Genomic DNA, 23,881 nt, shown 5'->3' on the forward strand with positions numbered 1-23,881 from the left:
TTTAAATTTTCAGGAAGGTGGGGGCACAGCCAAATCAGCAGTGCGCCCGCCAACCTGTCAATGGCCAATTGAGGCCATTGACAGGACCATTGAAACAATTGAAGGGCCTGCCCGTCCAACCTTAAGGTTGGTGGGCAGGCCAGGAGCCCTGGCGGGGAATAGAAAAAATATGAAACCTCATCCACCAGCGGGATGAGGTTTCATGTAGGGATTTAAAAAGTTTAATAAAGTTTTAGTGTAATTTATGAACATATCCCTTCTCATGTGACATTGTCACATGAGGGGGACATGTTAAGGATTTTTTTTTCTTACTTTTAACATATTTAAAAGTATCAGCGATATCCCTGAGGCAGCATTTAGCCTCAGGGAGATATGCACTCTTTCGTGCGTATGCGCGAAGGAGCGCACTCTCGCTTTTGGGGAACACCAAAACCCCCCCCCACCCCGTCCACACAGGAAGTGCATAGTGCTTCCCGCCGGACGTCACGCTGGGTGGGCTGTAATTGGCCCGCCCACGTAAAATGGCGGTGGGGCCCGCTCCTCTGGCGGGGACCGGCTCTCCATCCGCCGGAGATTGGGTTGGGTCTACCCGCGTGGCAGGCAGAAAATTCTGCCATATATGTTTCAATTAGATGATCTATCATTCTTCCAAACTCCAGAAAATGTAGGCCTGTACAAGTCAATTTCTCCTCATAAAACAACACTCTCATCCCAGGCATCAAACCAGTGATCCTTTATTAAATCCTCTCTATGTCAAATATATCCTTTCCTACATAGGAGACCAAAACTGTACAGAGTACATTAAATTGGTTCTAGCAAAGCTAATCGGAGCAAAACTTCCTACTTTTATACTACATTCCCCCCTCCAATAAAGGCTAGCATATCATTTGCCCCCTAATTGCATACTGTATCTATGTATTAATTTTCTGTAATTTGTATACAAGGACACTCTAAATTTATTAGTCTCACCTTTTAAAATATATTTTGCTTTTCTATTCTTCCTACCAAACTGGATAATGTTTACACAGATTATTCTCCATCTGCCTCCTTCTTTCCTACTCACATAACCTGATCATTGCTGCCTCTTTGTGTCCTCCTCACAGCTGTCTATCCCACCTAGCTTGGTATCATCAGCAAACTTAGAGTACATTCAGTCCTTTCATCTAAGTCTAAGCACTGATCCTCATAGCACCTCCTAGTTACAAATTACCAACCTGAAAATGGCCCATTTATTTCTCTTCTTTGTTTTCTGTTCATTAACCAAACCTCAATCCAATCTGTGGCTTGATGGGCAAGGGGAAAGGGCAGCAAAAAAGGCAGCTCAATGAATGGTCTCTATCTTAGATAAAGAGCTCCAGGAACTCCTCATGCTTCTTATTGGAAACGAAGGTGGAGGGAGCAGGAGGGAGTGATTTAAGAAGACTGTTAGTAATTGAAGTTACCTGCTGTAATTTTATGTGCCTTTTCTAAAAATTATTTTACATTAAATTAAAAAAGATATTTATGTTTAAAAATTACATTAAATATTTGGCTTTATTCCCTTATTTATTTATATATTCTTATTTTAAATAATTTCGTGTTCTCTAATGCATAAATCAGTAATGAAACCTACTTATAACGAATACTTAGATGCCTTGGAGTGAGTTAAATGAATGTAGTTAACTAACTCTGTTTTCTTCGCAAAGCTCTTCTCTTCACTTCTCTCTTGAAGGAATTAACTTGTGGTTAACTTTCATCAGCACCATCTCCTGTAAAATATCTCACCCAAGTGTCTATTATTGCTTGAGCAACTTCATCAGTGAGTGATAATATTTAACTGTGAAATCAATCACATAAAGCATAATACTGACTTCCCACCTCCAATAGGAGTATCAGTTAGGCATTAGATGAAGAGATTCAGGAACTCTTATCAGTTTTCCTCTCCCTAATTCTTGATTGCTGAAAGCAGTTGTACTACCTAAGCTGCAACCCCAGCTGAAATCAGCTACAGCTGACAATTGATCATGGGATTTTCCTGGGTGTATGGCTTATCTATTCGTTTGGACAAACTTGCTGAATCATCAAGGCAGGGCAAAGATGCAATTTAATTTAAGTATTGTGATGATGTCAGAAACCACTAGAGCACAGCGTGCATAGTTTATAACCATGATCTGAGCTGTGAGGAAAGATTACAGCCTTGTAATCTCCTGGCATGCTGTATTACTTACAATATCTTCTTGTAATTTCTCTGTTGAATCTTTTTTGTCCCTTGGATGGAGTTCATTTCCATGTCACATGATATTCATAAAAAGAAACTAATAAGTTTTATTGGACAGTAATTTATCAATATTCAGTATATATTTTTAGTTTACTAAACAGACTTGATTTACAGTGCCTGATGGTTTTCATCGTACGGGTATGATAATGCTGGAAGGTAGTGGCAGATTATTGCAAATGTTAACTGGCTTCTTATTTTTTGGGATTTTACAATTAGTTATCTTTTTAAGTTAAAGCGATGTGTAAGAAAAATGCTGAAATTTTGTTCCGTTTTATATAGTATAATGCTATGTAGAAGTAATATTCAAGTAAATTGCAGCAGCCAGCGAATCTGTAATATTGTAGCAAAGTTCAATGAGTTTTGTTGTATGGATGTATTGGTTTACTCCTGAGCAACAAACAGAGCATGTTGCAATGAAAACAAAGCACATATATTTTAATAGGTTGCACACATTAATATTGTTTTTGTACTTCTTCCTTGGTACCTTTAAAATGTATTACTTGTATGCTTATTATTAACTATTGTTGATAGAGAATTATTGTTCCATGCTCAATAACTATTTTATAAAGAAATATATAAAAGTTAGAAACTGCACACTGGAAAGAAAATGGTGTTAAAATTCCAAAAGTTGAAAAAGACCTACACATCTTAGTAGAATCAGTGTTCAAAATGCCCAATCAATGCAGAGCAGCAATTAATAGCCAACTGAATGTTGAACTATATAACCCAAATACTAGAATGTAAGTAAGAGGAAGTGATGCTAGAATTACACAGCATTCTGGTCAAATGGCACCTTGAGTCTTCAGTTCTTGACATAGTGACAAAAGGGTGACATTGATGCATTGGAAGTTCTTCGGCAAAGAACAATCAAATAAAACAACAGAGTAGTAGACATGAAAAGCCTAGATTCATTCGAACCAATTGGATGCTTCAATTCTGGGACTTCAGCTTCAGGGTCAATCTGTCTAGATGAACTGAGATAGATCAAATGACCTCCCTCATCTGTAATTATCATAAGATCTTGTGAAAGTTCAGACAGCCAATCATCACATTCATCTCATTCAATAGCATACTTAAGTGACTATATGGCAACAAAATCAGAGATTAAGAGGATCAGGGCATTGGAATATCATTACTTATATTTGAATTTTCTAATTTTCCTATTTTTCATCTACAATGCTGTCTCTTGGTAACCTCATCTGAAACTACATCATCGGTTTCCATAAGTGCACTAATGACATTCAGCTCTATCTCACCAGCGCTGCATCTCTAGCCTCAAAATTATTAGTCTGCTTGTCTGACATCCAGCACTGGATGAGTAGATATTTTCTTCAATTAAATATTGGGAAGACCAAAGGCAGCTTCGGTTCCCACTAGGGTTGCCATTCCTCCATGAATGGCTGGGAGTCTACAGGAATCAGCATTAATTTGGTGGCCAACGAAAACATTCCGGAAGATTTTAAAACATTATTTTAAACAACTCAGTCCTATAATTCAACATCAGCATCCACAAAGAAGGGAAAAGAAATTACAACTTCCAACATCATAAGGCATTGCCACGCAATGACACCATATCTAGTGTAGCTGACCCTTAGCAGAGGCGAGATCCTGGAGGAACCAGATTCCTGTAGGAATCCCTTTGGGGTGAGTGATGTGCTCCTCCTTCCCTGGAAAGCTAGCTGGGAGACATGAGAGTCTCCTAATGCCTATGGTCAGCAATTGAGTTCAGTGGTCTGACGCAGTTGATATCCTTCAGTGCTCCAAAGTCCACAAAGTCCATCTCTAACCCAAGGCCTTGTACTATCAGGAAACTGCTGGCAGTTGGTGACTTGTCTCCCTTTTCCAGTCAAAAAGCCAGGTGGGTGCCGGTGTTGGTGGCCTTCCCCTCCAGGTGACCCTGCAGGCTCCAAGTGTTCTGGCAGAGGACAAGTCCTCTGTGGTGACCTTTGCCCTGCGCTAGGAAATTCAATGAGCAGGGTGAGGAGGTGCTGCTGATCAAATAACAATGATTGTCCCCGGGACAAACCCACCAGCCTGCCCCAGGCCTGTATGTTCTTGCATTTGGCAAAAATACGACAGGCAGAGCAAACATCCACCAGGCAACATCCCAACTTTTTTCAATGTCTCCCAGAATATATCCACCCAGAGCTGGCAACCCTAGTTCCCGCTACGAATTCTGCTCCAAATAGCCACTTGGGAGGATAGAACTTGAGAATTGCTGAAAAAAGAGACATGCTGTTGAAGCTTTTTTTCTTCCACTCATCAGGACGGATGCAAGAATGCCAAATTTCTAAAGGAACAACAATTCTTACTGCATGAGAAAAGGAGTGCCTGATTGGCTGGTAACTGCTCTGGTTGTTCATTGCCATGGTGCATGTACCAGGGAACTATTGTTCCTTCATGCTTTTGTTTGCTCAAAAAAGGTGAAATGTCTGGACATATTCCTTTTGCCAGCAGAGAACAGGTCCTTGCATATGAATACATGCAGCTTCTAGCAAGCGTAAGTGAGCTACGTTGCGAACCCGACTGATAATCTTAAATTAGTTGTTAGTAAATTCTTAGCACACTTGGGATTTATGCCCAAAATGAGGTTCAGATCACAAATCCATACCATCACTAAGACTGTCTATTTCCACCTCTGTAGCATTGTCTGATTCCACCCCTGCCTCGCTCGCCTGCTGTGGAAACCCTCATCCATGCTTTTGTTACACCTAGAGTATTCCAATCCATCCTAGCTAACAGACCAAATTCTACCTTTTATAAACTTGAGGCCCATCAAAACCTTGCTACCTGTGTCCTTACTCGCATCGAGTCACATTCATCTATCACCTTTGTGCTCCCTGGCTTGCATTGGCTCCCGGTTAAGTAATGCTTCGATTTTAAAATTGTCATCCTTGTTTTCAAGTACTTCCATGGTCTCTCCCCTCCCCATCTTAAGCTCCTCTAGCCCACGACTGTTTGTTTCGAACTTGTAGAGTGCTTCCCTGTTTGTTGTGTGCCAGCTGTCCCAGTCAGCAGCCTCCTACTCCCACACCATTGGTTAATGTTGGCCAGAAAGAGCTGCCTTTTCAGATGGCCAGTTTTTCAGCTTTTTGAAAAGTAATTTGTAGCTTAAATATATTGCATTTGAATTGCAATTGCATGGAGTTATTATAGCATGAAGATTTTTTCTGAAATGATACCATCCTTAACTCTTCCAAGTGTTGTTGCAGAAGGCTGAGAAGATTGCTAATAAAGTTAACCCGATCTTGTGGATGTAGTAGTATCTGCCACGTGCATTATTTTCCAAGGCACTGTAGTACTATTCTGAAGCTGATATATTGAATTTTCAGAGAATCTTGTGCTTATCTTCTTTCTCAGTGTAATCGCTTTCTTTTGTATCTGTGTTGTATTGCTTTGTAATACAGACATTGGGCAGAATTTAATGCTCTTCCCCATGGCGAGTTTGGGGGCAGGGTGGCAATTAATCAGTTGGAAGGATGGGGGGATGAAAACCCCACCATCTTCCCAACTCTGTCCTGATTAAGCCCATGGCGCGAAGGCTCGTTGATGGCCTTCCTGCCCTGTCACCAATTGAGGCCCTTAGGTGGGCAATTCCTCATCCTGCCACTGCTGGTATTCATTATTCAGGAAGCTCAAAAATCAGACCCTGTCAGGATTGCTTGTGGGCATCGGGGCTATCCCTTGTTGTCAGGTACTCATTAACTTCCACCCATTGCTTAGGAGTATTTTTGTCATTTAAAAAAAACGAATTTTAGCCCCCTTTATGCAAGTTACAAAAATCTTAACTTAAAATTGCAGCTCGATAACCAATGAACTTTCATTTATATTGTACCTTTAACAAAGAAAAATGTCGCAAAATGTTTCACAGAGGCGTAATCAGAAAAAAAATAAGGAGCCAGAGAAGGTGGTATTGGGAGGAGAAGTAGATGAGCCAAATGTCCTCCCTTATCTGTACTATCATGTGATTTGCAAAAGTTCAGATTGTTCTGTCAACCACCATATTCATCTCATTCAATTGCCATGTACCTCAAATAGGCCAGATTTTGATGTCAAAATAATAGCAAGACATTTTCAGCAACTTGCCACACAAGAATTTTAAAAATCTAACTAATAGCAGGCATCATTAGCTGCTCTGCTTAAGCAAATTATAGCCAATGACTTTGCATTTTAGTTTCATGGATAGTATACCTGAGCCAAGTGGCTATTAACAGAAGAATTATGCCATGTTGCTGAGGGACATAAATCAGAATCTGATCACAGGCCAAAAAACGTTTTGTCGCAGTTTGTTTTTAATAGAAAAATATAGTTGAATGGCAATAACCCACGGTGCAGGATGCCGCCTAGGTTGAAAAGAGAAGTGAAAATATCAGGCAGTGATTTCACTCATTGGAGGTTTATAGACAAAACTTTCCCAAAAATATAAGATAGGGTATAAAAAAAACAAATAAATAACACTCTTGCGAAAACAGGAAGACTCAGTTATCATGTAACTTTGGTTCCTCAGAGTATTCATATTCAAATAATATTTTGCCTTGATACAACTTTTTTTAAAATTACAAAGCTGCTAAAATTTCTCATTCCTGCAGAATGTCAGCGACAATTATGTTATTTGCATAAGTAGGAACATGTCATTATCTGTAATGTCACGTCAAAAAAACAATGTTTTCCTTCCTACTTGAGGAACATTGTGATTTCATTAACTACGATACAATTGTTGTTACTTTGCACATGCTGCAATAGCTGGTTATTTTACAGAAACAACGGGCAGAATTTAATGCCACCCCGAAACCGGGCTGGGAGGCGAGGGAATGAGATGAAAAGGCTTGGGGCGGAGAGCTTATTGCCTTCCTGACACCCCCCCAATTACAGTCGGTGGGGGCCGGGAGGTGGTGGGGGCGGCGGTGTTGGGGGGAATGTGACGAGGATGGCTATCCGGCCTAGAGGCCAATTGAGGCCCTTTAAGTAGCAGGTGGGGGAGCCCATGCCATTTGGGTGAGCTGCCAGGTATACCCTGAATGATCCCGGCGGCGGGCAGGTACAGAAAATCTCACCCATGATACCTGCCCATAGTTAACATCAGGGGCCAGATTTTCGCAGATTTGGGAATACTCTGTGGACCTTGAAAGATGGCAGGTGGAATCCAGATGCAGAAATTCCCCCCCCACTATTTTCAACGCATCCAATTTTTGCTGGTAGGGGATGAGGGGAGGGCATGATTCATATTGGTGGTAAACCTGAACTCAGCAAGGCCATTTGAACTCAGCACTGAGTTCAAACAGGCCTCATTTTAGCTGGCTCAAGGGCCTTAACCCACCATGAGGGAGTCACGAATTAATGGAGTAGATGTAAACCTTCTCAAGGATTGAATAAGGTCTATACAGTTGTCATGATCAGAAGGTTTTTAAATGCTCTGCCCTTTAAAAATTAAAGAAGAAACAGGCTGTAGCTGTCAGTGAGAGTTTAAAAAAATCCCTGCTGGACTGCTTTGATTGAGAGGCATAGGTTAGAACAGTTTCAATAGAGCTCTTTCTAAACATTTTCCCAAGGGCTATTATGTCATTGTGAATGCTTGTCTGAGTTTCAAAAGCTACAATTATCTGAACAAGGGTTTCTGAGTTCATAGTCTAATTGACAGCTTAAAGAGGCCATTAAAGGATTTGTGGCTACTGAATAGAAGTTTGTTTATTTTTATAAGAGATTTACCACTTAAGGTTTAAAAAACCTTAAATGAATTTTATGAACGGGAGTTTTTTTTCTAGTATCAAGTGTGTAGGAATGAGAGCTCTATTAGATTCTTTGAAGTTTATTTTTTCTCATCCCTACATGGTTTCTGAGATCTGCCCGCTGTGTCAGTGGCTATGGATGCAAATGGAGGGTGTGAGGGGCCATGGGGGTGGGTGCGGGGCATAATTGGAATTCAGGTGACATGGAGGGCATTAGGGCTTATGGAAGGCATGAGTTAACATGGACGGTATGAGGGAATATGGAGGGTTGGGTGGGGTAGTGAATAGGTGTGAAGGGTGAGGGTGAGACGGCCTAACAACTTCTAAAACAACTGGGACAAAATCCTAGAGAACTAAGGCAAGCCTTTTAACCAGCTTGCCTTGGCACTTGCCCCCACTGTGGCCATCTATGCTCTGCTTCCAGGGCCAGTGGTCCCTGCTCCATCGAGCTTCACCATCACCATTTTTTGGAGGTTGTGCCCTTACTTTGCAAAACAGAATTTTTTGGAAACAGTGGAAGACCTGCATAGAACTATGAAATTGTGACCCCTAACACTTTATCTTGCTTGCTGGTTAAAAGTGTCCTGCTTTTCAAATATTGATTATTTTTTTATCCACAGGGACAGATGCAAGAATCTGTGAACTGAACGAAGTGAGGAGTGAGAAGAAAGACTGGTATTGAGAAAACGGGACTGAGTTAAGGTCAAAAGTACAGGACTTAAAGAAGAGGAGAGAAGAGAAACAGTGAGGATGGGGAGAAAAAAGATTCAGATCACGCGGATTGTGGATGAACGAAACAGACAGGTGAGGGACAGCTATAAATAACAGTTCCTTTTATAACAGTCAATACAGTGAGCCTATGAAGGATTCTTTTCTATTTTGTAGCAGTGAAAATGATTTGTGTTTTTTGTGTGTTGATTTTACTTTGAAGAATCACTAAATGTTTATACATCATTAACAATAAGCAATGACTTTTGCCAACAGCTTCCCATGCCCTAATTACATTAAAGTGTGAATTGAAAATAAAATTTAAAACTATCTGCTGAATATAATGACTTTAATAGTTGCTGGTACAAGTAACATATTAAGTGTGTCACTGAACTGGTTACTGGAATTGATACTGATATGAATTGTGGTTTCCCCTCAGTTTCTGAAATGTGGATTCCAAATATATGTGCTAATTATTTTAGTGTGTACCAAAGAAAATAAATGTTTTTTCATTACATTATGAATTTCCTAAAGCAATAAAATCTATTCTAAATAAAGATATGGGCAGTAATAATTTATGCCAATACAATTGAAAGTTCTCAGAACAAATTAAAAATAGCAAAGCTGTTCGATTTTCAGGCAACCTTCCTTGCGTTCCATTGGAAAAGTTATTTTATATTAGTTTTAACATGCTGTAATTGCTTTGTGGATATCAGAGTAAATCAGAAGGAGGAGACAATCAACTACTCTCCACTCAATCTTTTATGTTTTATTAAAATCTCCATTTTTTTTGATTTACTTAATCTCTCTGATGCTATAACTTTTATTTCTGTATCCCTCAGAACATTGTTTTGAAAAAAAACCAATCAAAGCACAAATTTAATTTCCATGCGCTTGACGAATTATACCATTGGATTAATAAAACAACACTTTGTACTGGGATTGAACAGCTCTCGGGGAAAAATTATGTTTAAAGAACAAACCAACCTAGGATTTATGATGGATACATTCTGTGTTTTTCCCTGTAGGCTGGTTATTGCTTCAAGCCAAGTCAGAAAGCAATAATGCTGCCATTATTCAACTACCTTGTTGCTTGCTTTAAATAGTTTACAGTTGGAAGCTGAAATGAAGGTCTTTAATGCTAGTTTATAAATCATTATTTCTCTCTCAACCAATTGACTGCGACAGCTGGGAGCTCAAAGGTGTATCTTATAAAAATTTATTGTGAAGAGAATCAATGTTTGTTTTGATACTTCCCACAATCTCTGTCCCTTTAACGACTATTAGGTATCCCCTTACTACTTCTACATAGCAATGTTATATTGAAACAAAGGAGCAGTAATTTATTTAAATGCCACAATGGTTTGGAAATTGATGAAATTCACTTTTGTTGGTATCAAATTCTGCACAAAAATGCAAATATTAAGAATTTTCTATTTAAAGATAACCAAACACATTTGGAAATTCTTATCTTTGTCTTGATGGTATCATCTCAACTTTCTGTCATTTACATAATATTGAACTGTTAATTATAGTTTTAGGTTTTTATGATGTGGGAAATATTTCTGCCCCTCTCGTAAATAATTAAAAGATGTAAAAATAAAATCGGTTAGGGGAAAGGATAGCTTATGGAGTTAGTACAACGTCTCCAACTTGGATTCAAATCCTACCCAGTCTGCTGGGATGAAAGTCTCGTCTCTCTACTTGTTACAAGGATCATCCGTAAAATGAGTTTGGTCAACCTCCGATCACCCAACTGCATGATTATGAGTATTTTCATTTCTGTATGAATCATCCACATGGCCTCATCATGAGCCCATAACACAGAATTGCCCTCAATTCAGTATTAATTAGCAATCTCTCTCAAAAAATCGCATGGATAATTCATGCAGAAGTTCATATTATTGTGCTAGATCTTCTGCAGGGATATTATGAAGGGATATCATTGGGTCACAGTAAAAATGCTTTACTTCACAACAGGCTGTACTGTACATTAAGTGGAGTGCCTGGTTGTGGATAGCATATCATTCCTGAACAAAGACATTCCTGATAATCCAAATAAAAGCATTAAAGATTGAAGAGTCATACTGAGTTGAAACATTAACTCTGTTTCTCTTGCCACAGATGCTGCCAGACTTGCTCAGTTTTTCCAGCATTTTCTGTTTTTATTACAATAAACATTGATATTTACAGATTGATATGATAAGAGCTTGACAGCTTCCAAGAATTATTTAAACAGCACCGTAATGCAACCTGAACAAACCTGGTTATAAATTTTTAATGTGGCATTTTCACCCATCTCCAACAATTTGGAATTTTTGGATGTGACCTAGAGTATTGTGTACAGTTTTGGTCTCCTTACTTAAGGAGAGATATAATTGCACTAGATGCAGTTCAGAGAAGGTTCATTAGATTGATTCTTAGGATGAAGGGGTTGTCTTGAGAGGAATGGTTGAGCAGGTTGGGCCTATACTCATTGGAGTTTAGAAGAATTAGAGGTGATCTTTTTGAAACATATAAGATTTTGAGGTGACTTGATGCTGAGAGGGTGTTTCCGCTCTTGGGGGAAATCTAGAACTGGGGGCACAGTTCAAAAATAAGGAATTTGCAATTTAAAATGAAGATGCAGAGGAATTTTGTCTCTCAGCAAATGGTTAATCTTTGGAATTCTCTCCCACAGAGTGCAGTGGAGGTTGGGTCATTGAATATATTCAAGGCAAAGTTAAACAATTTTTATCTACAATGGAGTGAAAAGTTAGGGGGGACAAGCTGGAAAGTGGAGTTACGGCCGCAATCAGATCAGTCATGATCTTATTGAATGGCAGAGCAAGTTTGATAGGGTGATTGGCCTATTCTTGTTCCCAATTCTTATGATTGGTTGGAAATTCTTAAAAATGTCACAATTATCATAAAGATTAAATGAACAATTTACTCTGATGTCTCTGCCCCAACTCTGCTACTTCAGAATTTCCTGGAAGCCCTGAATACACATTTGTGTCTCCACAAAGGCCTATGGTTGGATCTTGCAGGTCAAGAGGAGCCCAGAAATGATCTAAAAATAGAAATTAACTGTGACCATGTCCCCATTTTTTCTGCTTCCGATGAACTTTTTGCCTTGTTGTCTTCTAGTTGTTAAGCACCAGGCCTGCAGATGCATTCCTGTTACTACCCCTTTGCTTTCATTCCATGTGCAAAGCCTAGTTAGGGAATAAGCCTGCATTGGGAGGGCCAGAAAATTTGGGTACACCTTGAGTAAGATGTGCTTGCCTGGATCCCAGTGGAAGGAAGAAGAGGAAAATTAGTCCTTAGGAGTGTTTGCCCATGTTTATCAGCATAGCCTTTGTATGCACGATTGATAGTTTGATGTCCTTCAATTTGCAGTGTGTAACTAAAAGTTATTCGGATGATGATAAATAATTCATTTAAAATAAAAACAAAAACAAACTGCTAGAAATGCACAGCAGGTCAATTAGTATCTATTAGAGAAAGGTATATTACTACTGTCGGTAAAGAAAGAGCTTGCATTTAAATAGTGACTTTTGTGACCTCGGTTCATCCCAAAAGTGCTTCACTGCCAACGAAGTACCTTTGGTGAAGTGATTGTTACAGTGTAGACAAACATAGCAACTAGTTTGTGCACAGCAAAGTCCCACAAATAACAATGAGATAAACAACAAGATAATCTGTTTTAGTAATCTTGCTTGACCAGGATATGAGTGAACTCCACTGCTCTTCTTAACATAGTGCACTGGATCCTCTGCATCCACCTAAGAGGACAGAGGGGCCTTCAATTTGACATTCCATTTGACTGTGTACCACTTACCTAGTGTGGCACTGAAATGTCAGCCTCATAATTTTGTGCTCATAGCTCTGGAGTGAGTGTTGAATGTCTTTGGAGTGCTTCTTGAATGTCTTTGAAGTGAGTCTTGAATCCATTACCTTCTGAGTTGCAGGTGAGAATGAGCTGAGTCAACATTAACACGTAATCACAATAGCTGTACATTTCCAGCATTTTTTGTTTTATTTTAGACCTCCAATCACAATTTTCCTTTTCATTTCACTCGTTCACTTGTGTGTCAGTTTACTTTAGTTGGTAGTACATTTTTGCTTCTGAATCAGAAAGCTGAGTTCAAACCCCATTTCTGAACCAATACATAATCTACATTAATACTTTAGTGCCATACAAAAGGAGTGCTCACAGTTAGAAATGCTGTTTTTTGGATTAGACGTTTTCTGTCTGTTCAGGTAGATGTTATTTGAAGAAGAGCAGAGAATTCTCCTGGTGTTCTGATCCCTCCCCCAAAGAACGCCACCAAAAGAATCCCACTTGCCATTTGTGGAACATTACTATGTGAAAATAAATTGGTTTCCATGATCACCCAAATAACAACAGTGACTACCTTCAAAAAGCAATTAATTTAGTGTTAAATGTTTTGAGACTTCATGAGGATGTAATAAGGTGCTATAATTATTAATGCTTAGACCTCAAAACCACATTTTAGATACGCAGTGGAACTTAAATTATTCCTTCTCCATTATCACAGAAATTTTGGGTGAAATAGGAGACCAGTGGGATTGCCTTAGCCAGCAATTTGTCTTTCTTCACTCACATTAGCTGATGGTGGAACAGTTGATCTACATGTGGTTTTGCATTCAACCTGGACCTTTCTTTTTGGAAACTAACTGTTTGAAGAGGTAGGCACTATTAGTTTTAAACTTGGCAAACCTGCCGAGATCAACACTGCTGTGACCACTGACATGATCACTGGGATGAGTGCATATGTCCCCAAATTTCCTTGGGGTGTAAAGTGAAATATTTGGACATGTCCAGTGCAATAGACCTAACAGGGATGGTAGATCAGATGGGATCCTGAAACACCAGAACATTCTGTTGGGGTATGAGGTGGCAGTACTTCCATCTGATCAACACAAGGCTCTGAAATTTGCAGGAAGTGAGAAAGGCACAAGAGCATCCCTCTTAGGACCCATGTAACTCCAGCCCCCAACCCACTCAATAATCTAGGCAGTGTGAAGAACTTTGGTTCAAGATTATTTTAGAGACAAAAGTGGTACCCAGGTCTTATAAAAGGGGCTGATTGGTAATTATAACAAAAAAACTTTCCAACCAGTGAATGTGCTGGCCTTAGAGCAACCGACCAATATTCAAATGTATATGCTGCAGTCAGGACTGATGTACATAAGAAAGAGGCTCATATGGAGTCATTATGCATAGAAATGAAAGATGTAAAAAGGGATTGTTAAATTACTGGGTTTGGACTACAGACCCTTAATTGTGGGTGGGAAATGGGAGAGGAAATCTGTCGACAGATCAGATGAGTAGGGATAACAAAATTATTGTTTAGATTTTAATTACCGGCTCATTAATTGGAATAAGTAGGGAACAAATGGAGAAAGTGAAGTGAAATTCCTAAAATGTGCATGGGACTCTTTCCTCAAGCGTTATGCCTATGGCAGAGAGGCATTGTACAGTGAAGTTATGAATAATGAATCAGATCAGGTAATTAGGTTATACGTGAGTGAACACATCAGGAGTATAGAACATAAGGTGATGGGGTTTGAGATTCAAATAGAAAGGAAAAATGTTACTTTAAAAATAAGGATGCCAAATTGGTATGATGCAGTTTAGAAAGATGAGTGAGGTAGCTGAATCAAGGTAGAATAGTGATAATGGCACACAGGACAGGAGGTCAAGATGAGATAGTTTTAGCAATGAGATTGTGTAGTTTCATAATAAAAATATAGTTTAAAAATATTATTTTAAGTTTCAGAATGATAAGGATAAATAAGCTAGAAGCTAATAAATTGAAGAGAGCTTATGAGGCTTCTAAGTGTGATTAAAAATGCTGAAAAAAGGAGAGAATGAGAAACAAAGGAAATAGGTTGAAAAAGAAAACAATGAGGGAGTATGAGGAGACAATCTTAAAAAAAATTAAAGACAGGTAAAACGTTCTACAAATGTATCAGTTAAATATGAAGAGGAACCCTGAGAGGACAGGATGGTGAGGTAGTGGAGGAGAAGGAGAAATTGACAGGCAAACAAGTATATCATTTTGTTATCTACAGATGTTAAAGAGGTAAAACCTGAACTGGTTAAAATTGAGATAAGAGATGAATGAAAGTACCAGAGAACAGAGCGAGACCAGAGGAGAGGTAAAAGAGCAGTGGCGGCAGCAGCATTGAGAGTGAGAACAAAGTTATGCAGGCGGGAGCATAAAAGAACAGGGTAACAGCAGTAAGACCGAGAACAGTGCAAGTTCATCAGGGAGCATAAAAGAGCAATGGCAGCAGCAGTGAGAGTGAGAGCAGAGTGAGACCAGCGGGAGATGTATGGGTTCAGAGCCTATCGATGGTGTCAAATAAATCTTAGTGTGATGTCAAAGAAAAGTAGTTAAGTGATTTCTTACTGAGTATTTTTCTCTTTTCCCCCACTAAACAAGGATATCCATTCAAATTAGGTGTTTTGAAATTTAAAAATGTTCATTCAGGGTTAGTATTACAGTAAGTGAATTAATAAGTGCATAAACACAGATTAGGTCTAGAGATGTTCATTAAAATTAATAATTTAAACAGGAACAGAGAATAGTTTAAACTTGGAACAGAGATTTTTTGACATCGCAGATTGACATCTGAGATGTGTTGCTTAGAGTTGCTATTGGATGAGAGTTTCATATGAACATACAAACATATGTATTAGGAGCAGGATTAGGCCAATCAGCCCATCAAGCCAGCTCCACCATTCAATAAGATCTGATTGTGGCCTCAACTTCACATTCCCACTTACCCCCAGTAACCTTTGACTCCCTTGTTAGTCAATCATATGTTCCAGGAGGTGATCATCCCACAGACAGTGAGAGTTCAGAATAGAAGATGGGTAGCCATCCAGGACATTAGGAAGAGTCAAATAGTACAGGAATCTTCAGGGTGTGTGCCAACCTCAAACAGATACCTATAATTAGGGACTGTACAGGAGAAAGTATAGAAATGCTATTGGTATAGGAGATTCCATTGTTAGGGAGACAGATAGGCATTTCTGTAATCACAACCATGAGTCCTGCATGGTGTATTGCCTTCTGAGTGCCTGGGTAAAGGATGTCACAGAGAGGATGCAGAATATTCTGCAGGGAGTGGGAGTGAGCCAGAAGTTGTGGTACACATAGAGACGGTAGGTGTGGAGGTCCTAAGGTCACTTTTGCAGGAGCTAGGGAGGAAGTTAAAAAGTAGAACCTTGAGAGTAGTAATCTTGAGATTACTTGCAGTGCTGCAAGATTAGAAATAAGAAGATAGAGGAAATCAATGTGGACTTGAAGCACTGTGCAGCAGGGAAGGCTTCAGATTCTTGAGGCATTGGGATCTATCTGGGACAGAAGGCACCTATTCAAAAATGATAGGGTGCAGCTCAAAAGGACTGGGGCCAATGTCCTCGAGGGGAGGTTCAGAACGTGGTTGGGGAGGGTTTAAACGAAATTGATAGGGGCTTTTCACCAGCATACAGAAGTAGAAAGAGAAATGAGGTGCATAACATGAGAGAGCACTGGAGAAATAAGTAGCACCATATTAGATAGGAGCAGACTAAGAAAGACTATGAAGAATGCAAAGTCAGGATTACAATGCATTTATGTACATGCACAAAGTGTGCTGAATAAGGTTGGTGAGCTACAAGCACAAATAGCCGAGTGGGAATATGATGTAGTGGCAATAACAGAAACGTGGCTTAAAAATGGTGAGGGTTGGGTGCCTAATACACAAGCATATCAAGAAGGAAAAAAGGGATTGGGGTGGTAGTACTGATTAGGGTAGATTTGCAGTATTTGAAAGAGGGGATGTCCTTGAGGAGGCAAGGACAAAGCCCATTTGGTCAAAGTTGAGGAGCAAAAAGGTTACATGGCGCTACTTAGGGTATTCTAAAGGCCTCCATGGTGAGAGAGAGATTGATGAACAAATCTGCAGAAGAATCACAGAGATGTGCAAGAACCATTGAGTGGTGATACTGAGGGACTTTAATTACTCAACTATCAATTAGAGTAAAGGGTAAGAAGGGGACGGAATTTCTGAAATGTGTTTAGGAGAACTCCTTTGATTAGTATGTTCTTGGCCTAACTAGAAAGGAGACATTTCTGGATCTGGTGCTTGGAAATGAGATTGGCCATGTGGACCAAGTGTCTGTGGGGAAACAGTGGGTAAGAGTGACCATCATATCATAAGGTTTAGATTGGTGATGGAGAAGTGCAAAGAGCAATCTAATACAGAACTTCAAATTGAAGAGGACTAATTTCAGTGCGATGAGAAAAGATCTAGCCAGGATAAAATGGAACAGAGACTGACAGGAAAAACTGTCAGGGTCATTTTTAAGGAAGAAATGCCAAAGGTACAGACTAGATACATTCCAACAAGGGCAAAAGGAAAGGGAGCCTAAAACAGGACTCCTTGGATGATGAGGGAGATAGAGTTTATGATGAAACTAAAAAAAGAGGGTGTATTATGTATGTCAGGTGAATTCTTCAAGGGACAACCAGATCAAATAAAATAAGCTGAAGAGGGGAAGTGAAGAGGAAAATATGACTGGCAAGGAGAGAGTGTGCGAATAGAATGGCAGTCAACATAAAAGGGAACCCAAAAACTTTCTACCGGCATGTAAATAGTAAACGGGTAGTAACAATAAACTGGGTCCTATTCTCAGAATCACAAAGTTTTAAGGGCACAGACGGAAAACGTTCAGCCCATCGTGTATGTACCAGCAAAGCACAAAGAGGGTGATATGTGCTTAGAGGTCCAGGGCAAGGCTAGAATACTTAATAAGTTCTTTGTATTGGTATTTACTAAGGAAGAGGCATCTGGCAAAATATCAGTAGAAGCAAAGGGCAATGGATAGTGTGAAAATTGAAAAGGAGGAGTTACTGGAAAGGCTGGCTATGCTTAGGGTAGAAATGTCATCTGGTCTGGATGGCTTGCATCGCAGGTTACTAAAGGAAGTGGGGGTAATGGAAGGGCTTGCCTTAATCTTTCAGTCTTCCTTAGATATGGAAGAGGTGCTAGAGTAATGGAAAATGGCAAATGTGACACCCTTATTCAAGAAGGTTGTGAGGACCGACCTAGCAACTACAGGCTGGGTTGACATCAGTTGTAGGTAAAGTTTTGGAATCCATAATCAGGGAGAAAGAATCAACAGGCACTTGAAGAGGTTTGAGTTAATTAAGGAGAGCCAGCATGGATTTGTAAAAGGTAGGTCATATTTAACAAATTGATATTTTTGATCAGTAACAGAGAAGATTGATGAAGAGGATGTGGTGGATGTTGTCTATATAGATTTTAAAAAAGGTGTTTGACAAAGTACCACATAAAAGGCTGGTTAATAAAATTGAGGCTTATGAAATAGTAGGGTCAGTGTCAGCTTGGATTTTGAACAATGGCTTAATCAGAGAAAGCAGTGAGTTGTGGTAGACAGTTGTTTTTTGGACTGGAGGGTGGCAGACAGTGGTGTTCCCCAAGGGTCACTGCTAGAATCGCTGTTTTTTTTTGCTGTATATAAATGACTTGGATCTTGGAATATAGAGTAAAATTTCAAAAATTTGCTGTGATACCAAACTTGGAGGCAAATAGTGAGGACAATATGAATTGCCTGCAACAGGACAAAGATAGGTTAGCAGAACGAGCAGATAAGTGGCAGATGTAATTCAATGTAGAGAAGTGTAAAATGATGCATTTTGGCAGAAGGGGTAGGGAGAGTCAATGTAGACTTAATGGCACAATTCCAAAGTGTGTGGAGAAACACCTGAGGGTGTATGTGCATTGATCTTTGAAGTTGGCAGGACAAATTGAGAGAGTGGCTAGCAAAGCATATGGGATCCTGGGCTTCATAAATAGAGGCATTGAGTACAAAATCAGGGAAGTTATGCTGTACCTTTATAAACCTCTGGTTAGGCCCCAACTAGGGTTTTGTGACCACTTCTGATCACCATGTTTTAAGAAAAATGTGAAGGTCCTTGAGAGGGTTCAGAGGAGTTTTTCTATCAGAATGGTTCCAGGGATGGCGCATTTTAGTTACAAGGTTAGGTTGGAAAGGTTGAGGTTGCTCTCCTTAGAGCACAGAAGAATGAGGGGAGATTTGATAGAGATGTACAAATTATGATAGGCTTGATAAGGTAGACAGGAAAAAACTCTTCCCATTAGTTGCTGGTAGTAGGACTAGAGGACACAGATTTAAGATATTTGGCATGAGATGCAGGGGAAACATGAAGAACTTTTTAATGCAGCAAATGGTAATGACCTGCAAATTGCTCCCTACAAGGGTAGTGAAAGAGGAAACAATCAATGATTTCATAAGGAAATTGGATGGGCAGCTGAAGGAAATAAGCTTGCAGGCTACGAGAATCAAGTGGGGGAGTATGACTAACTGAATTGTTCTGTGGGCAGCTGGCATGGACTTGATGGGCTGGATGCTCTCCTTCTGTGCCGTAAATAACTCTGACTCCTATGGCTGTATGAGAATTTAGTTAAAGGACAACAAAGTGGGAGAAACTAATGGGCATAAAGTTTTTTGTTTGCAGAAGCTTGGAAAATAAATTTCAAATAATATCTCATATACCCTGTTGTCAGATTCAGAATAGGGAATAACATATGCTTTAGAATGATTGCAAAGTAATATCTGAGCGTCAGCTGATCAGAGCAGGAAGAGCAAAGCACAAGTCCAAATTTTGTAGGCAATACCACAGGATTCCTACCATACAGGTGTCTGATAGAATAGATCTGATAAAGGTCAGGATTCAGATATGCTGGGTTCCAACTTTAGCTGAGAATTTCCACTGGGGATTGTGTGGAGTGGAGGAGCAAGGACTCCTTATGCTGGAATTTCAACTCTTAATGGACTCAGCATAACACTGGAGCCTGGTGTTCCCAGTGAAATCAAGCATAGTGGCCTCCAGAGGTCCCCACCATTTTACGTTAAGCTCTCTTACTCAGGGGTGATGAAAGGTGAGGGGGCCTGGGGAGCCACATATAACCAATGATGGGTAGAGGCTAGAATTTCCAGCAGCAAGGGGCAGATAAGCAACTTTGATGTTTTGTGATGTGATGTAATGTGGAAGCACAAGAACTGACTCGCTCCATAAAAATTAAGTATCCTCCCCCAGGCCCTGTAAATTCTGGAGGGGCCAACACTGGGGGGGCATCTGCATGTGCACTCCTGACATTACTGTCAGGATTGCAGCCCACATATCTTCAGGGCCAAGTACTTTTATAGCAGTCATCTTAGCCATGAGATTTCACCCTTGAAGTCACTTCTTAGTGTCTTTTAATATTTATACTACAAATTGTTTCCATTTTCTTGTCAGGATGTTATTCTGTTATTGTCAGTGTTGATGACTACCAATGTGGTCCATGAACTTGATGCTGAATGTTGTTCATACAGGGCTGAAAATCCACAGTCCTGCGAGCACAGTTGCACCATGATCCTGGCAGGTGTCCATTGGAGATATCGGAAATTAGGCTGTAACCTACATATGCCTTGTCTTTGCTCTTCCTGTACTAGGGCTCCTAGCTACTTGGCACAACATGACCAGTGGCTGGTGAGGTCAGGTGTACTCAGCCACTGAATATTGTATGTGGGCTTCACTTGAGGGTTTAGGACCTGACTTCTCGAAGAGTTATGTATAACACTTTTTATATTTTTAAAGTACCACCATGTCGAAGGGGGACTAATTTATTTTTCTGGCATGCTATGCTGCAATTTGTGCTCTCTGCAACAGCCAAGCATCCTAGTTGCTCCCCTCATGGCATGGGCACCCACCATTGGTGTTCAAAGTTGGGAACTTCCCCTGGACCTGGATAGTGATTAAGGACTCCAGTGGACAAAACATGGCACTTATGCCAGGATGCATCGTTGCTCTCCATGCACTAATAGCCACACAATATTGTGATTACGACGTCATTGCTGTAGGTTAATTATATAACACTTAGTACTTGAATACTGCGAAATAACAACACATTCTTGAAATAGAATTTTGCTGGAAACAAATGCAGATTTTTTTTCTTTATAAATTAACTGTAATAACATTGTGGGGTATTTACATCCTCTGATGAAGGTGGGATATGCTGATAACTCCTACAAATGCAAAAACCAAATAAATAAAAGCTTCCAGTATAATATACACATACAAAGTAAATTGTCAATCTAGATATCTATAAACATTTGACTGCCTTGATTGAATGTTACTAATCTGACCATGGGAACAATATGTTTGAGTAACCTTACATGCCATTGATTTGTAGTAACCATTGTTTGTTAGTTTCTTACTATTCAGCATTTTGATCTTTTACATTAAGTATACGCAGTGCCTCTGTTTATGTCTTTTTTGAATGCTGTAACTAGCCCAAGAGTCAGAGCACTCCTAATCAATATTTTTCTAATTTCCCCCTGGGTTTTGTAAAGTCATTTGACCATCCAGTTAGATTCTGTTTATTTTATCTATCTAGAATGAGGAAAGGTCATCAGTTTCACTCCCATATTTCATCCATATGCATCAACCATCCTTTCAACCCCCTTCAGAGAGGCAAAAAAAGGCAGCCTTTAGCCAATTCAGGACTCAGCAAAAAAGACAAAAAAAAGCTTCTCCTACCCTTTATGGGAGATCACTGCAAGATCTCTACTTCCCAACCAAGGGTTCCGAGACCCACTAATTATCTTCCACAATAATCTGCTCTAACCTTCCTTAGGCTGTGATAATTTTAATGTACAGAATTCCAGCTGACACTTAAAGAACCATAGGAGTGTTTTTTCACCACCTCCTTTGGAATCCCTGCTCAGGGATTGATCAGCTGTCCGTCTAAGTTTCAGACACCCACTCTCTTTCTCTCCCAATTTCTTTAGTTTCTGTGAGTGCCTCTGAATCTTACTTGACTATATCACCTCAAGCAATTCACTTACTGGTCTGATACTGTGTACTTAATAATAAAAGAATTGGATCAGATCCTTTCTAAGTCTATGACTATTCCATGAGCCCAAAATCCCTGGGGGTTTGTTCCACAAGCACAATTATAGCAGAGCAGAACCCCCACCTTCAATAGCCACAGGTAAGAGACCCCACCCCAGGTCCTAGAAATGAGACCATTAGCATGTTGACTAAGCTGGGCCACCTTTCCCTGCAGGACAGCATCAGTGATCTCAAACTAACTGGAGAGTCAGCGCAGCACTATGCCACTCCTACTTTGTTTAGCTCTTGTGTTCTCAATCATGAAGTGGGCCTCTTGGAATTGAATTTCTCCAGCCATGATTGCTTTTCCTTTGTTAAAGTGTCATTCAAGACTCATTGGCTGCGCTCCCACTTCTGAATCAGAAGGTTCATGTCTCAGTCTGGATATTTGAGCATGTTATCTTGACTGGCAGTTCAATGCAGTACTGTGATAGTGCTGCACCATCAGAGATGCTGTCCTTCAGACAAGATGTTAATTTTGTTTGGATGAAAAACAGTAAGACCAATAAATAAATGTGAGGGATAGCAATAGTACTGAATACTTGTGCTACAGAACTAGCTGTGTCCTTATCCAAGTTGTGCTAATACATCATTGGCATCTACCCATAAATGTGGAAAATTGTCCAGGTATGTCCTGTCTAGAAAAAGCAGGCAAATCCAACCTGGCCAATTACTGCCCCATCAGTCTACCCTTGATCATCAGCAAAGTAATGGAAGGGGTTGTCGACAGTGCTATCAAATGGCATTTACTCAGAAGCAACCTGCTTACTGACGCTCAGTTTGGGTTCTGCCAGGGTCATTCCGATCCTAACCTCATTACAGCCTTGGTTCAAACATCGACAGAAGAGCTGAACTCAAGTGGTAGGGTGAGAGTGACTGCCCTTGACATCAAGGCCGCATTTGACCGAATGTGGCATCTAGGAGCCCTAGCAAAGCAGAAGTCAATGAGAATCAGGGAAAACTCTTCACTGCTTGGAGCCATACCTAGCACAAAGGAAGACGGTTGTGGTTGTTGGATGTCAAACATCTTAGTCCCAGAACATCAAGAAAGCACATGGAATGCTTTCCTTTACTGGGCGAGGCATTGAATACAAAAGCAGAGATGTAATGATGGAACTGTATAAAACACTGGTTAGACCTCAGCTGAAATTTTGTGTGCAGTTTTGGTCACCACATTACATGAAGAACATAATTGCTCTGGAGCGAGAGCAGAGGAGATTTATAAGAATGTTGCCAGGGCTAGAAAATTGCAGCTATGAGGAGAGATTGGTTAGGCTAGGGTTGTTTTCCTTAAAACAGAGGAGGCTAAGGTGAGACCTAATTGAGGTGTACAAAATTATGAGGGACCTTGATAGGCTAGACAGGAAAGACTTGTTTCCCCTAGCTGATGGGTCAATTACCAGGGGGCATTGATTTAAGGTGATTGGCAGAAGGATTAGAGGGGACATGAGGAAAAAATTTTTTCATCCAAGGGTGGTGGGCATCTGGAATTCACTGCCTAAATTGGTGGTTGAGATTGAAATGCTCAATTCATTTTAAAGGTACCTGGATCTGCACCTGAAGTGCTGTAACCTGCAAGGCTACGGACCAGGTGCTGGAAAGTGAGATTAAAATGAGTGGCTAGTTTCTTTTTCTCTTTTTGGTTGGCGCAGACATGATGGGCTGAAAGGCCTCTTTCTGCACTATAAACTTTCTATGGTTCTACTGCAGGAGATCCTGAGGGCAGTGTCCTGGGCCCAACCATCTTCAGCTGCTTCATCAATGACCTTCCTTCCATTATAAGGTCAGAAGTGGGAGTATTTGCTGATGATTGTACAATGTTCAGCACCATTCGCGACTCCGCAGACATTGAAGCAGTCCAGGTCCAAATGCAGCAAGACCCGGACAGCATTTAGGCTTGGGCTGCTAAGTGGCAAGTAATCAGTTGCGCCACACAATGGCCATCTCTAACAAGAGAGAATTCAATCATCTCCCCTTGACATTCAATGGCATTGCCATCACTGAATACCCCACTATCAATACCCTGGGGGTTACCATTGACCAGAAACTGAATGAGACCAGCCATATAAATACTGTGGCTACAAGAGCTGGTCAGAGGCTGAATAACTCACCTCCTGACTTCCCAAATCCTGTCAGGATTGTGATGGAATACTCTCCAATTGCCTGGATGAGTGCAGGTCCATCAATACTCAGGAAGCTCAACA

General features: G+C 40.2%; 1 protein-coding gene across 4 annotated transcripts in view; it reads left to right on the top strand.

The window, feature by feature from the left end:
- mef2cb (myocyte enhancer factor 2cb) overlaps positions 1–23,881 on the top strand; it is a 277,190-nt gene that overhangs the window by 97,635 nt on the left and 155,674 nt on the right. For all 4 annotated transcript variants that reach the window (XM_041185709.1, XM_041185712.1, XM_041185711.1 and 1 more), the window contains one exon: positions 8,604–8,787. In XM_041185709.1, the coding sequence (XP_041041643.1) occupies positions 8,734–8,787 (54 nt within the window). In that variant the 5' untranslated portion in view covers positions 8,604–8,733. The remainder of the gene's footprint in view (positions 1–8,603; positions 8,788–23,881) is intronic.

The sequence above is a fragment of the Carcharodon carcharias genome, chromosome 4 (genome assembly GCF_017639515.1).
Source record: "Carcharodon carcharias isolate sCarCar2 chromosome 4, sCarCar2.pri, whole genome shotgun sequence".
In the NCBI taxonomy this organism is placed as follows: domain Eukaryota; kingdom Metazoa; phylum Chordata; class Chondrichthyes; order Lamniformes; family Lamnidae; genus Carcharodon; species Carcharodon carcharias.